Genomic DNA, 13,116 nt, shown 5'->3' on the forward strand with positions numbered 1-13,116 from the left:
CTCACATCAACCATCTGTGCAATGGGGCCAGCAGCACCTACCCTGGAGGGGCGGATTAAAGTAATACGTTCATCCAAAGCGCTTGCGCCTTACGTCCGTTCTGCTGAGAGGTTGAGACCACAGGCTTTGAGTTAGCAGGGGTTTGAATCCTGGCTCCACCATTTCTCGGCTATGTGACCCTCAGTAATTCCTTGGCCTCTCTGAGGCTAATTCCCCATCTGTAATGGGACGTAATGATAGTCCTGACTCCATAGGTTTGTTTTAGAGACTAAACTAGCTCATGTTTAAAACACTTCACATGGCACCTAATCGAGAATATTAAAAAATCATGCCATATTGCCATCTAAGGATGCCAAGCACTGCATCCTGGGATCAGTTCTTGTGGGAGCAGTGGGCAGGGCATAAGCTCCAAGGACAGGGGAGGGGGCCAGGAGCCTCCAGTGGCCTGGGTCCAGCTCGCCGGTCACCCCGCAGTCACATCCTCCCGATGACCTCCACCAGTAGTAACATAAACCAGTTTTGGTGTCTTGCATGGACTCAACAAAGCTGGCTCCCTGCTCTGTGTTCCTGAACAGGAGGTATCTGTCTCCACAGGTGAAGACTTTTGGGACCCCTGTTTCCATTCCTGTCTGTGACGACTCCACGGTGCAGGTGGAATGTCTGACCCAGGGGCGTTTAGGGGTGAATGTCACCTGGAAGCTGCAGCTTGAGGATGTCCCACCAGCCTCTCTTCCTGACCTGCGTGACATCGGTACGTTTTCTTTCACTGTTGCCTTGAAGAAGCTATGCAGACTCTCTGGGTCCCAGTTTCCTCATCTGTCAGGTGGAGCTAGAAAAGCCATACGTCATCCTGGGAGCGTCCAGGGAGAGTATTAGGTACCTGGCCTGTAGTAGGAGCTGAGTATTAAAGAGTATGTAAAAATCAATAGAATAGATTACTAGACTTAAATATCAGCTGATTGTGTTTTTGTGAACATTTTCTAATTCTTCCCTTGATTTTCTGGGCACAGAGAGGGCGCATCGGTGTGAAGAAGGGGTGGGTGGGGTGGGTGAAGGAGTCTCTATTGCTTTATAATTTACGCCCTGCCCACTTCCAATTGCAAAACTTCTCACCCACTTGCACTATTGAGATCCATGACTGCGCTGTCTAAAATGGGCAGTTACGATATGGATGAATCGAGGATCTACGGAGAAGCAGGGTGGATTTTACGATAACCTGAGGGTCAGGACCGGCTGGAGCTTGACTTCTGTTCTATGACGGGGACCTTCTGGAAAACGTGGCCAGGGTGTAGCCAGGAAGGAGATTACATCTCTGCCATTCTGTAGTCCTCGTGGCAATAATCATTCCCCCTCACAGAAGCATCAGTTAGGGGTCCCTTTCACCTTCCCTGAGGAAAGCCCGGATAATGCGGGTGTGTTCGAAGCTGTGAAGAATGAGATGTATATTCCTGGCGCCAGTGGTGACGGCTGTGGCTTCCTGCCTCGGGCTGGCCGTACAGGACCCTGGTGTGGCACGCACGTTCCTTGGGTGCCGGGATGCGTCTCAGCTCCAGATGTGGGGCTCACGTGCCTCCTTCCTAGGAAAGGCAGCTTGACAGCCGGAGGCCTTCTCGCCGTTCAGCTGAGCGCCGGGGCAGAAGGCCGCGTGCCTCCCAGAGCTCTGTCTTCTCTTTGTGTGGCCCCGTCACACAGTCTCCCTCGTAATCCTCACCAACTGCAAGAGAAGCATTTCCATGTTGCAGATGGGGACACTGAGGCTCAGAGAGGGTGGCTCGCCGAAGCTAGAGACAGTTGTGTATTTTGATAGTGTATCTGAGATAGGGGACCGAACCCATGATATCCTGTACCTGTGGGGATCACGCTGATGCCACAGAAAGGACAGGAGCCGGGGACCTGGAGAGGAGTCCTAGCTGTGCTTCCAACTCCTGTGTGACCTTGGGCCAATCAGTCCCCTTCTCTGGGCCTCAGTTTCTCTCCCTGTACAATGAAACACCAAGTAATGCCTATGTCTCCTCACGGTGTGCATGTCCAGATGGCTTTGCCTCTGGGTCCTCCCCTGCCCTTTCAGAGAACAGCGAGGTGACACTCCTGCCTCATCTCGTGTCTTGCAGAGGACGCCTTAGTGGGCAAGGGTCCCGTGGGGCGCTTCGCAGATCTGGTCCAAAGTGGAGCGTTCCAGCTTCATCTGGATAACAAGACGTTCCCAGCAGACACCTCCATTTACTTCCTCCAAGGGGACAGCTTTGGCACCTCTCCCAGGACACGATTTGGGTGCTTGGAAGGATTCTACCCGGTCTCAGACACCAGCGATGCCCGTCGGGACCCCCTGGGGTGCGGTAGGTCCACCTCGTCTCAGGGCTGCTGTTATGTAGCCATGTGAGGCTGCGGGACAGGCCAGCGGAGATCTGACAGATTCTGACACACGGAATGGAGAATCATACATTTATTCATTCCCCAAAAGCTTTCTGGTCATCCACTAGGTGTGGGCAGATGGCCACCACTCATTCCACCACTGAAACTGGAGGTGTAGATGACACGTCAGAAGGACGAACTCTGATGACTGAAGTGACCCCTCCCTCTTAGGTACTGACAAGCGTGGGCCCTGGGGCTGCGCTGCACCGTCTTTGTGGAAAAGGCTGTTGTCCACCCTGAGTGCTCCATGACCCTTCTAAGTCTCACGGCAGTGTGTTACTCACCACCGCTGCCGGGGGGCCATCCATCAGCCCAGGACTCCCTGCTCAGGGGTCGCAACCCTGGTGAGGTTGACTGGGATGCTCTTGGTCCCGCATGGGGCCACCTTCACTAGAATGCAGCTGCGGCCTCCTCGAATGGAAGCTGCGTGAACTTCCTGTTGTGGCCACAAATCACCACAAACCGAGTGGCTTAAAATAGCACGCATTTAGCATTTTACAGTTCTGCAGGTTTGAACTCTTGCATGGGTCTCACTGGGCTGAAATCAAGGTATCAGCTGGGCCACACTCCGACCAGAGGCCCTAGGCAGGAATCTGTCTCCTTGACTTTTTTAGCTTCTAGACGTTGCCCATCTTTCTTGGCTCGTGGCTTCCTTTTTTGATCATCAAAGCCTGCAGTGACTGTTATTCCGTAGTCACAGCTCCCTTGGACTTATCACTTCTAAGGCCCCTTGTGATTGAACACAGCTTCATTACCCAGGGGCCATTGTTCTGTCTCCTGCCCGAACTTCCAGGGTCTCGTGATGAGAAGCCCGCCTCCCACGTGGCATGAGGCAGAGAGGCATTTCCATTGAGCCGAAGATGTTTGTCTGTTATTTATTTTTCCATTCTTTATACTGGTTGCAACACAAAAGCAACACGGCCTTTCCTTTCATGAAATCCATGCCAAGTTCTAAACTCCGCACTGAACTTAAGATACAACTAAGTCTTAACGTAGAAACCAGAAACACAGCCACTGATATTTATAGAGGGTTTTGCAGTTTAAATACACCTGCACAGGTACTTAACTCTCGTGACGGCCTCCGGTGGCAGGGAACTTCTGCATTTAACAGATGGAAAGGTCGGGGCTCACGTGGGATGTGGGGGGCTGGGATGGCACTTCATAGATCCCAGCTCGACGTAAACGTTTCTTCTGTTTTTCAACTGCTGCTGCTTTTTACTGAATCACAAAGAGTTGCCCATCACACCATTCAGCCCTACCCCCTTCCTGCAGATGGTTAGGACGATTCAGAGCAGAATTCTCAAGAGCAGCACAGAAAGCCCTGGGTTTTCCAATATCGAGGATGATATCTCTTTGCTACTGAGTTTCTGGTATGCGCTGGGCCCCGCCAGCATTGCCCCGGGTCGGATTGTCGGGTACTGTGCGTCCCACCACAGGGATGAGAGAGCCAGCGTCACACCGCGGAGAGTTAGAGAACTGCTCTTCGAAGTCAGCAGTCCTGGGTTCAAGGCCCAGCTCTAACACCTTTAAAACGTGGGATCTTGGACATAACTTATCCTTGCTAAACATCATCTGAAAAGTAGAGACAGGAAGGTCCGTTTCCTGGGGCTTGGGGCTCGGGTAACCTTAAAATAACCAATGCAAAGCATATCTTCTGCTCATAGCGACGTCACAGCAAACGGTTTCGTGTCAGCTGGCTGTGCCGAGATTCAAACTCAGCTCTGTCTGGTCCCAAATTCTTTGTTGTGTCCGCTGCATCACGCGGTTCCCTCCTTAAACGAGTTCTTGCGGAATCACATCCTCGCGTTCTGGCGTCTGTTCTTATCGGCCCTTTTTCCTTCTGAAGCACATCTGGACCACGGCTGTGAGGCTACAGACAGAGCGTCGTCTCGTGGAGATGGAGCGGGCTGTCTCCACCTCGGGGCTAATCTGCGTGTCGCCCCGGAGGGCAGTGGGGATGCCCCCTTCCGTGACTCATGAAGGCGCGGCCTTTACCCAGGGAACAGAAACTGGGGGTTGGAGGCTTTGTGTGCAGCGCTGGTGGGGTCAGTTACGTTCTTACTCATGCCTCAAGGCCAGCTGTGTGGCTTCTCCTCGGAATTACCTGCCGATGACTCCTACCGGGTTGGTGCATTAAGGAGAAACCCAGAGACAGTATCTGGATTTTCCGTTTTCCGTTCTGGACAACATTAACTTGCACTCACTCGCGACAGGTTCTTATGACAAAGCAAGTTCTCTGTGGACTTTTTCTGAAGTAATATGTCTTGTTTCTCTCTCTCCCTCCCTCTATCCCTCCCTCCTTCTTTCCTTCCTTCCATGCATATATCTATCCATCCATCCATCCATCCATCCATCCATCCATCCATCCATCCAAGATTTTAAAATATAATTATATATCAAACACCATCATATATACTCAGGAAAGCAAAAGTCATAGCTCTACTTTCGAGGAACTCACAATCTAGTTTTAGCGAGGTCAGTGAAGAGAGAGCTAAAATATCCTCTAGAGAAGCTTTTCTCATCCCAGTGGGGGAGGCAGGGGGTTCTTGCTGGGGAGGAAAAGGCTGGCGTGAAGTCCTGAAAGGTGAGAAGGGGTGCGTGGCGCGCGTGCACACATGCGCCTGTGTTGAGAGGGTGCTAAAGTGGTGAAGAACATTCCAGAAATGGAGATTCCTGTAAAAGCAGGGAGTCGTGAAGTGCTGTGGCTTTATGGGGACAATGCACGTGATTTACACGGCTGGAGGATGGGGTGTGTGGGCAACGTGGCAGGACACAGGGCCAGAGGGACAAGCAGGGACCAGAGTGGGAGAGGCCTTGGGGAGGAGGGGGGCTTGAACTGGTTGTGGGGGGAAAGCACCATGAAAACATTTTAAGTTGGAAAGTGACAGGGCCAGGCATGGGGTTGACTGAGGCAGGCTAAGGGGGTGAAGGACCCTTATGCTTCTTCACAGTTATTTTTCTGCGGCAGAAACATGGCTGTCCTTGTTGGGGGAACACGTTGGCATGACCCTGAAGCTTTGTGAAACTCGCAAACTCAGGCCAAGTTGTCTCATTTTACGCAAGAGGGAACTGAGGCCAACGGGGTTCTCCAGAGATTTTCATGGAGGGAGTTAATGGAAGGATGAATGCCCAGTTGCTGGCGTGGACTCAGCGGTCTCTGAGAGGACGCACCTGCCGAGGGAAGGGTGGCCGTAATCCAGCCACGATCTCATTCTGACCTACGCGAGTGTTCCTTTGGGTGGAAAAGACTCTCGATGTCAGCGACGGAGAGAAACAGAATGCACGTTCCTCGAGCATGGTCCAGAGGCCTAAAACACGGAGCCCCAAGTGGGCCCCAGCTCTCTCCTTTCTCCCCCTCACCTGCGCCTCGGGCGTGGGGGCGGGGCAGCGCAGCCTGGCTGAAAAGGTTTTGTTTTCCTCTAATAATTTGGAGGCCACTCGAAAAAACAGTCACTGTACCAGGGTTAAAATACTCAACCTGATCAACAACCTGACTCATAGAAGTAATGAAACCCAGCTCTCCGAGGGAGGATATTAATTGCTCAGGGCAGACCGGAAAACACATCGCTTAGTTTCCAGGATGTGTCTTGTGTTTCTGTTTTACTCAGAAATGCCAAGCGTGCCTGCCTGCTAGAGACAGGAGTTGTGACGTCAACACTGGCTCCGTTCTAGCCTGTCTCACACGTCTGTACTTACCACTTTGTCAAAAGAAAGTGCTTAAGTGGTGCACAGAGAAAGGGCTTTGGTTTGGAGAGAATGAGGCTCATGTCCTACCTCTATCACCTTGTCGCCTGGTCCACCTTGACCTTGAACATCCATTTTCTACAGTCTAGAATGAGATGAGACCTTTCTGTTTGGGCTGCGAGATAACATATTGAAACACCTGACATGGTGCTTGGAAGATCTGACAATTTTACCTTCCCACTGCCCTTTGCAGAAAAGCATGCTTGGGAGCCTTGTGTGAATGTCCTGGGCCCAGCTCCTCCTCTGGGAAGGAGGGGCATGCGAGGTCACGTACTAGAAGCTCACAGTGAGGGCCCAGCACACAGCAGGCGCTCCCAGCAGTGGGCAGGCTTCCAGCTCCCACCCTCATTGGGCGACAGCTCACTTCTGGAAGTTATTTGGCAAACGCTCAGGAGCACAACTCTGAACTCAGAAAGAAATCAAAGACCACCCGCTTCCCCCACCCCCTTCTCCGAGCCATCGGAATCGGTGTGGCCAAGTTCATGTCCTCTCCATTCAAGCAGGGCTTCTTGGGCTTGGACCCCAAACAGGGTGCCCTCTCTCTGCTGCGACTCCAACAGCTGGACGTTTTGTGAGATATGCCTCTCTCCAGTTCGGGATTCTGGTTTCCCAGTGCGTGCCATCTTAGGAAAGGCCAATGACGTGGGATTTGGAGTGGTGGCCCAAAGGGCTAGAAAGTGTTGTGCTCTGGCAGACGGACAGGCTGACGGGGAGGGAGAGAGTGTGGCCAGCAGGGCACCCAGGGGCCAAGGCGCAGCGAGGCCCTCCCTCCCAGGGCAGGGCCGCTCGTGGCATTTCCGAGGGAATCAGAGACCCATCGACCTGACCTTGAGGGCCGCCGTGCATTCTGTGCCCCGGGTCCTCCCTCACCTCACGTAGCCCCAGGTCCGACTGACTGACCGATGGGGAGGCCACGTGAGTCAAGTGAGATGGTGTCGAGCTGTTGGAGTCGCAGCAGAGAGAGGGCACCCTGTTTGGGCAGAGTGGGTGTCGAGGTTGGCCGCACGGAGGGACACCCTCACGCGTAAAAATAGTTACCATCCGTGGAGCACCTATATGAGTTTGGCTCTATGACATGTGCTCTGTGCATCACCGCTACGCTCCAACGAATTACTATTTATCCCTCTTCGACAGAAAAAAATGGAGCCTCAGAGAAGTCAGAAGTCACTTAGGTACAGTGGGGAGAGGGACCGGACCCTGATCTGCCCGCCCCCAGTGTTTGTGCCTCCCACTGGGCTCCAACGTGGCCCTAACCTTTTGGGAAGTGTTCCCATGGCGACCGAGGATGAACCCTCATCTTTCTAGTTGACCTTCGCCTTCCCCCTCTGCTGTTCTTCCTTTTGTCTGCTAAACTCTCGCCCAGTAGTTCCGTTTGTGTTTTTTCTTTCCGTTCCTCGAGTAATCCAAACTCGTTCCTACCTCAGGATTTTTGTGCTCCCTATTGCCTCTCCCAGGAATTCTCTTCTCCTAGGGCAATTGCCTGGGGCAATTCTCATCATTCAAGTCTCAAGCATTACCTTTCAGAAGAGTCTTCCTCACTAGCGTTTCTTCCTCTCCCGCTTCCTCATACCCATCTCTGAAATTCTTGTCTGGCGCCCTCTCCTTCCACTAACGCTCTCCTCCCGGAGAGCAGGGACTTCATCCACTGTCCTCACGGCTTAGCCTCGGCTCTTAGAACCGGACGCACAGCAGAGCCTCAACGTGCATTTGTTAAATAAATGGGCTCTCGGGCTGATTTTGGGCTTTCACATACCCTGTGTGTTGTGAGGTGGTAACTAAAGCGAGTGTCTTACCTTTAACATCATTTCTCTGTTTTTCTTTTCTAGTTCAGTGTCCTGAAGGAAGCTATTTTCAGGATGAGCAGTGTATTCCCTGTGCTATTGGATTCTACCAAGAACGAGCAGGGAGCTTGAGCTGTGTCCCATGTCCTTCGGGCAGAACCACCATTTCTGCTGGAGCCTTCAGCCAGACTCACTGTAAGTTCTGCGGGGTCCTGCTTTGAAATAGAAACCCTACGATGCAACGGGGCCGCAGCAGGGTGTCTCAGCCTTGGCACTATTGAAATTTTGGGACAGAGAATTCTTCACTTGGGGGAGCTCTTCCATGTATGGCAGAATGTTTTTTTTAGCCACATCACTGCCTCTGACTTGTTAGATGCCAGTAGCAACTCACCACCGTCACTACCGACTAGTGACAATCACACGTGTCTCCAGACATGGCCGGGAGTCTCTTGGACGGGAGACAAAATTGCCCACCCTTGAGAACCATTGGGTTCACAGCACGACAATCAAAGGGGCCACTGTGTTTGACTCTCCGCCCACTGCCAGGATGTAGGCCAGGCATTTTGCTCGTGCTGTCTCATTGAATCCTCCCGATTCCCCTTCTAAGGAAGTATTATAAGCCTAACTTGTACAGAGAAGAGGGTTGAGACTCAGAGAAGTGATCGAGCCGAAGTCACTCAGCTAGTAAGTGACGTAGCTGGCCTTTGATCTCGGTATTGTCTGATTCCGAAACTTCTGACTTTTGTAGGTCGACCTTATCAGATTGAGAAATGGAAGGTATTTTCCACCTACAGTCATTACCACTGGATAGCTCATATTCCCTTTGTCAGGACCGCGTGTACGTGTGGCCTTCCCATATGTCATGTGATTTCACTTGGCCTATTTACTTAACAGTCACCTGGGTATCGTTGGGTTTTCCTAACAAGAACCCATAACTTTCATGTTAGTCTGAAATTGTGTCAGCGAGAGGCAAACTGTCATTGCTTAAAATCTGAATACTGTCTAGAATTTTAAACTAATGAAGAGATCAAGCCGCCTTCTCTGATAAAGGCGGTTTCCGTGGTCGGTAGAGCAGTGGAAATAGGTGGTAATTCCAAGAAAGTAAAAGTGAGAGGCACTTTGTCAGACAGGAGTCTGACGTTCCTCCTGGAGAAGACACGCTTCACTAGGAACTGAGGCTGTCCTTGACCCCCGGGCATCGCCCTCTGTTGGAACACTGGCTCCAGTCGCTGTGGTCTGAACTGACCTGAAGTGCTGTCACACTGCCAGAGGAACGTTTTCTTAAAAGATGATCAATGTGATTACTATGCCTGTTCATGGAAGGGAATACTACAGGAATGGCAGGAAACAGAGGAAGGGGCTGAGGCTCGTCACGAACCGGGTCCATTTCCATCCCCGACCTCCCTTCTACTGGCACTGGGACCTAGGCCGAGTCACCTTTCTTCTCTGAATGTCAACTTCCCCGTTCATTAAATGAGGCCAATGATACCTCACTCATGGGGTGGTGATAAAGCAAGTCTTAGTTCGGGCTGCTATATACAAATTACCAGAAACTGGATGGCTTCACCAACAAAGGCTTATTGCTCCTGGTAGTAGAGGCTGGAAGTTCAAGATCAGAGTGTCGGTGTGGTCAGGTTCTTGGGGAAGGCCCTCTTCCTGGTATGTCCTCATGCGCCCTTTCCTTGGTGCATGCACGCAGAGTGAGAGCTCTGTGTCTTCCTCTTTTTATAAGGACACCAATGTCATCATAGAGATTCCACCCTTATGACTCCAGTTAAACATAATCGCTTCCCAGAGTCCCCGCCGCCAAACACCATCACACTGGGGCTTCCAGCTTCTGCACATGAACTAAGGAAGCACAAACCTTCAGTCCTTAGCAAAGTGGAAGCCATTTAAACGTCTAAGATGAACAATAAGCATTCATCCTCATCCCGCTTTGGGGGCGAGCTTCGATGGCGTGCCCACGCAGTGGTCGAGGGCTGTCCCATCTTTCCACTCTCCCAGACATCCTGAGGAACAGCATAGATTCCAGGGTTGGGGTAGAGTCTATATGAAGGGCCTGCTTACACCTACGAGCTTCTCCATGACTCGTTAAGCCCCCGTTCTGCCTGTTTACTGCTCTGCATTCTTAGACGGAATCGTATTGAAGAGAAGCACAAGGAAGAGCATCTGCCGGGGTCCAAATAATGCCAAGTGGTCTTGATCTCCTTTCGCTGTTAGGGTGGCTTTCAGAATCTTCATTCTTCCGCGCAGTCGAGGTCTGCCTTATGCTTCTCGCTTGCAAATACTTTTCTCCCGTTTCCTAACCTCGCAAGCCCAATAGATGATATTTCAGGTTCTGTTGATAAACCAGTAGCTAGCTAGCAATTTATTTATTCATTTCATTTGTTGGTTTATGGATATATTAATTCATGCATAGCAGGTATGGCATACAAAACATGTTACTTAAAAAAAGGAGGCTTTATAATCTCTCCACAAAAAAAGTCATTATTAGTCAGTGGTTAGTCATATAACTAATAGTTTTAAGACATAGAAAATCAGATGTTATCAAGTGTCTGGGCTGAAAGAATATATTTCACCTACTTCCCAGCCCTGGAGAACTAGTCAAGGTATTCCCTTTTGATGTCATTCATTAGAAATTTATCGAGTACCCACTCTCTTTGTGCCAAGTATATACTGGATATATAAGACGAGTAAAGAAAAATTCCCTGTTGTCAAGATGTTTAGAGTCTAATAAAAAAAATTTACGTATATAAATATAATGTAGTGTAATTAATAACACAATGGAGGTGTACGTTAGATGCTATTATAGCAGCTAGCACTGGGTCTTGAAGGTTGAGTGCGGATTGATTAGTCAGGGAGTCAGGTGGAGAAGGGACTTCTGGGCAGAAGTGATAGCTTGAGCACAGGAATAGAGCTATTTATCCATGGATTCACCTGGTATTTATTGATTGGGAATCTTGTTGGGTTCCTGGACCCAATTCCAAAGTGTATTGTAGGGAAGGGGTGGTCCCCCACACCAACAACAACCAATTCTTCGAGACCAACAACCGATTCTTCGAGACCAGCAGAAGAATTCAAATCAGTTCTGACCCTACCTACCTGGAGACAGTGTCGGATTCCACAGGTTGAGGGCTCCGTCTCCTGCTTCTGACACCAGTCACAAGCGCAGGCTGTTACCTATGCTTCTGACTCTGGCTGGAGACCAGAGTTCCAATGACCCCTCCTTGGGTTTGACTGATTTGCTAGAGCGGCTCACAGGACCCAGAAAAACACTTTACATACTAGATTACTGGTTTATTGTGAAAGAACATAACTCAGGAAGAGCCAGGTTAAGAGACATATAGGGCGAGATGTGGGGGAAGGGCACAGAGCTCCCAGGGAACACTCTCCCTACATGTCCACGTGGTCACCAGTGCAGAAGCCCTTCGAACTCTGTCCTTTTGGGTTTTTTTGGAGACTTCATTACATAGGCATGATTGAGTAAATCGTCGGCCATTGGTTATGGATTCAACCTCCACCCCTTTCTCCTCCCAGAGGTCAGGGGATGAGGCTGAAAGTTCCAACCCTCTAATCATCTGGTTGGTTCCCCTGGCAACCAGCCCCCATCCATAAGTGCAGTCCAAAAGCCACTTCATTAATATAATGCAAAACACTATTATCGCTTTCATTACTTAGGAAAGTCCAAAAGTTTTAGGAGCTCTGTGCCAGAAACAGGGACAAAGATGACATACATATTTCTCATTATAAATCACAATATCATAGGGGTCAGGTAGCTTATATTATGTGTCAGACACTGGGATACAATAGGGAACAAAAGCGGATCAGGCTCCTGTCTGCTTGGGAGGCAGACAGCTGTCAATCAATCATTCATTCGCACACGCAGGTGCGAGAGACGGGAGGAGAGCCGTGGGTTGACAGGAGAGTGTGTGAGAGGGGGGAGTCGGGGGGTGGCGGCTCCCTGAGGAAATGAGGACCGCACTGAAAGCTGATGAACTGTGAAGGGCGAACTCACTGAGGGCTGGGGAGACCTGTGCGCCGGGAGGAGGACCAGCTGAGCAGAGCCCGTGTTGGAGCAAATGGGTCAGAGAAGGTGGCGGGCGTAGTGGACTGTGGGAGCTCGGGGAGCACGTGCAGAGTTAGGTGGCCGGGGCCAGGTCACCAGGGCCTTAGTGGCCCGAAAGGGAGCCTGGACACTGTCCTTCTGTCAGAGTAGGGACACGAATGACTTCTCAGCTAGAGTGTGTCTGGCTCAGCGTGTGACTTGGATGTCCGATCAAAGACTGGGAGCCCCGGGGGCTGGAGGGGAGGGGACCCTAGAGGCATGTCATCAGTCGTTGCGCCCATCCCTTGGTTCCAGGTGTCACTGACTGTCAGAAGAACGAGGCGGGCCTGCAGTGTGACCAGGACGGCCGGTACCGAGCCAGCCAGAGGGACGGGGACAGCGGGAAGGCCTTCTGTGTGGATGGCGAGGGGCAGAGGCTGCCATGGTCAGAAACGGACGCTCGACTCATGGACTCCCAGTGTCTGGGTATGTGCAGGCCCTTAAATCAGCCATGCTCCTGGGGAGGGGGACAGGTGCTCTCAAGGTCTTCCTAGAAAGGGAGAGACATGCGAGATGCATTTGTCTCCAACTTTTTATTTTGGAAAATTTTAACCTACGTAGGAGCTGAACGAATAGTAGGATGAACAAACACTGTCACGTAGACCCCACACTTGTTAGTGTTTTGCTTTCTTGTTCTCATTCTCTCTTTTATTTTTAATCACTGGAAAGTAAGTTTCAGACGTCATAAAACCTCAACCCTAAATACTTCAGCGTGCGTGAGAAAAGTGTCAGTATCTCTCCGTCAGTGGGAGGCTGTGGAAAGCCTGTGCCAGCCCTCATTCTGGTACTCGCTGGGTGACCCAGAGCAAGTTGCTCAACTCCTCTGACCCTCAGCCCCACAGTGGACACCTGCCTGCCTCCTGAGACACTGTGAGGGTCACCCCATCCTTGAAGATGACAAACATTCATTGAGCCCTACCCTGGGCCAGGCACAGGTCTCCAATGTGATGATGGGTGGGAAAGTCCTGGGTGAACTGGGTGTCATTAGAGTGGAGTCCGAACTAGTTTAATCCCAATGGTGCCCTTTGCTGGCCGTGTCGTCTTGGGCAGGTCACTTGCCTACAGCAGTTTCCT

General features: G+C 51.1%; 1 protein-coding gene across 1 annotated transcript in view; it reads left to right on the forward strand.

The window, feature by feature from the left end:
* The window catches only part of TG (thyroglobulin), a 218,929-nt gene that overhangs the window by 33,324 nt on the left and 172,489 nt on the right, over positions 1–13,116 (forward strand). The window contains 4 exon segments of the mRNA XM_039845893.1: positions 595–751; positions 2,112–2,336; positions 7,983–8,132; positions 12,298–12,563. Coding sequence (XP_039701827.1) covers positions 595–751; positions 2,112–2,336; positions 7,983–8,132; positions 12,298–12,563 — 798 coding nt within the window.

The sequence above is a fragment of the Pteropus medius genome, unplaced genomic scaffold (genome assembly GCF_902729225.1).
Source record: "Pteropus medius unplaced genomic scaffold, Ma_sr-lr_union100, whole genome shotgun sequence".
NCBI lineage: Eukaryota > Metazoa > Chordata > Mammalia > Chiroptera > Pteropodidae > Pteropus > Pteropus medius.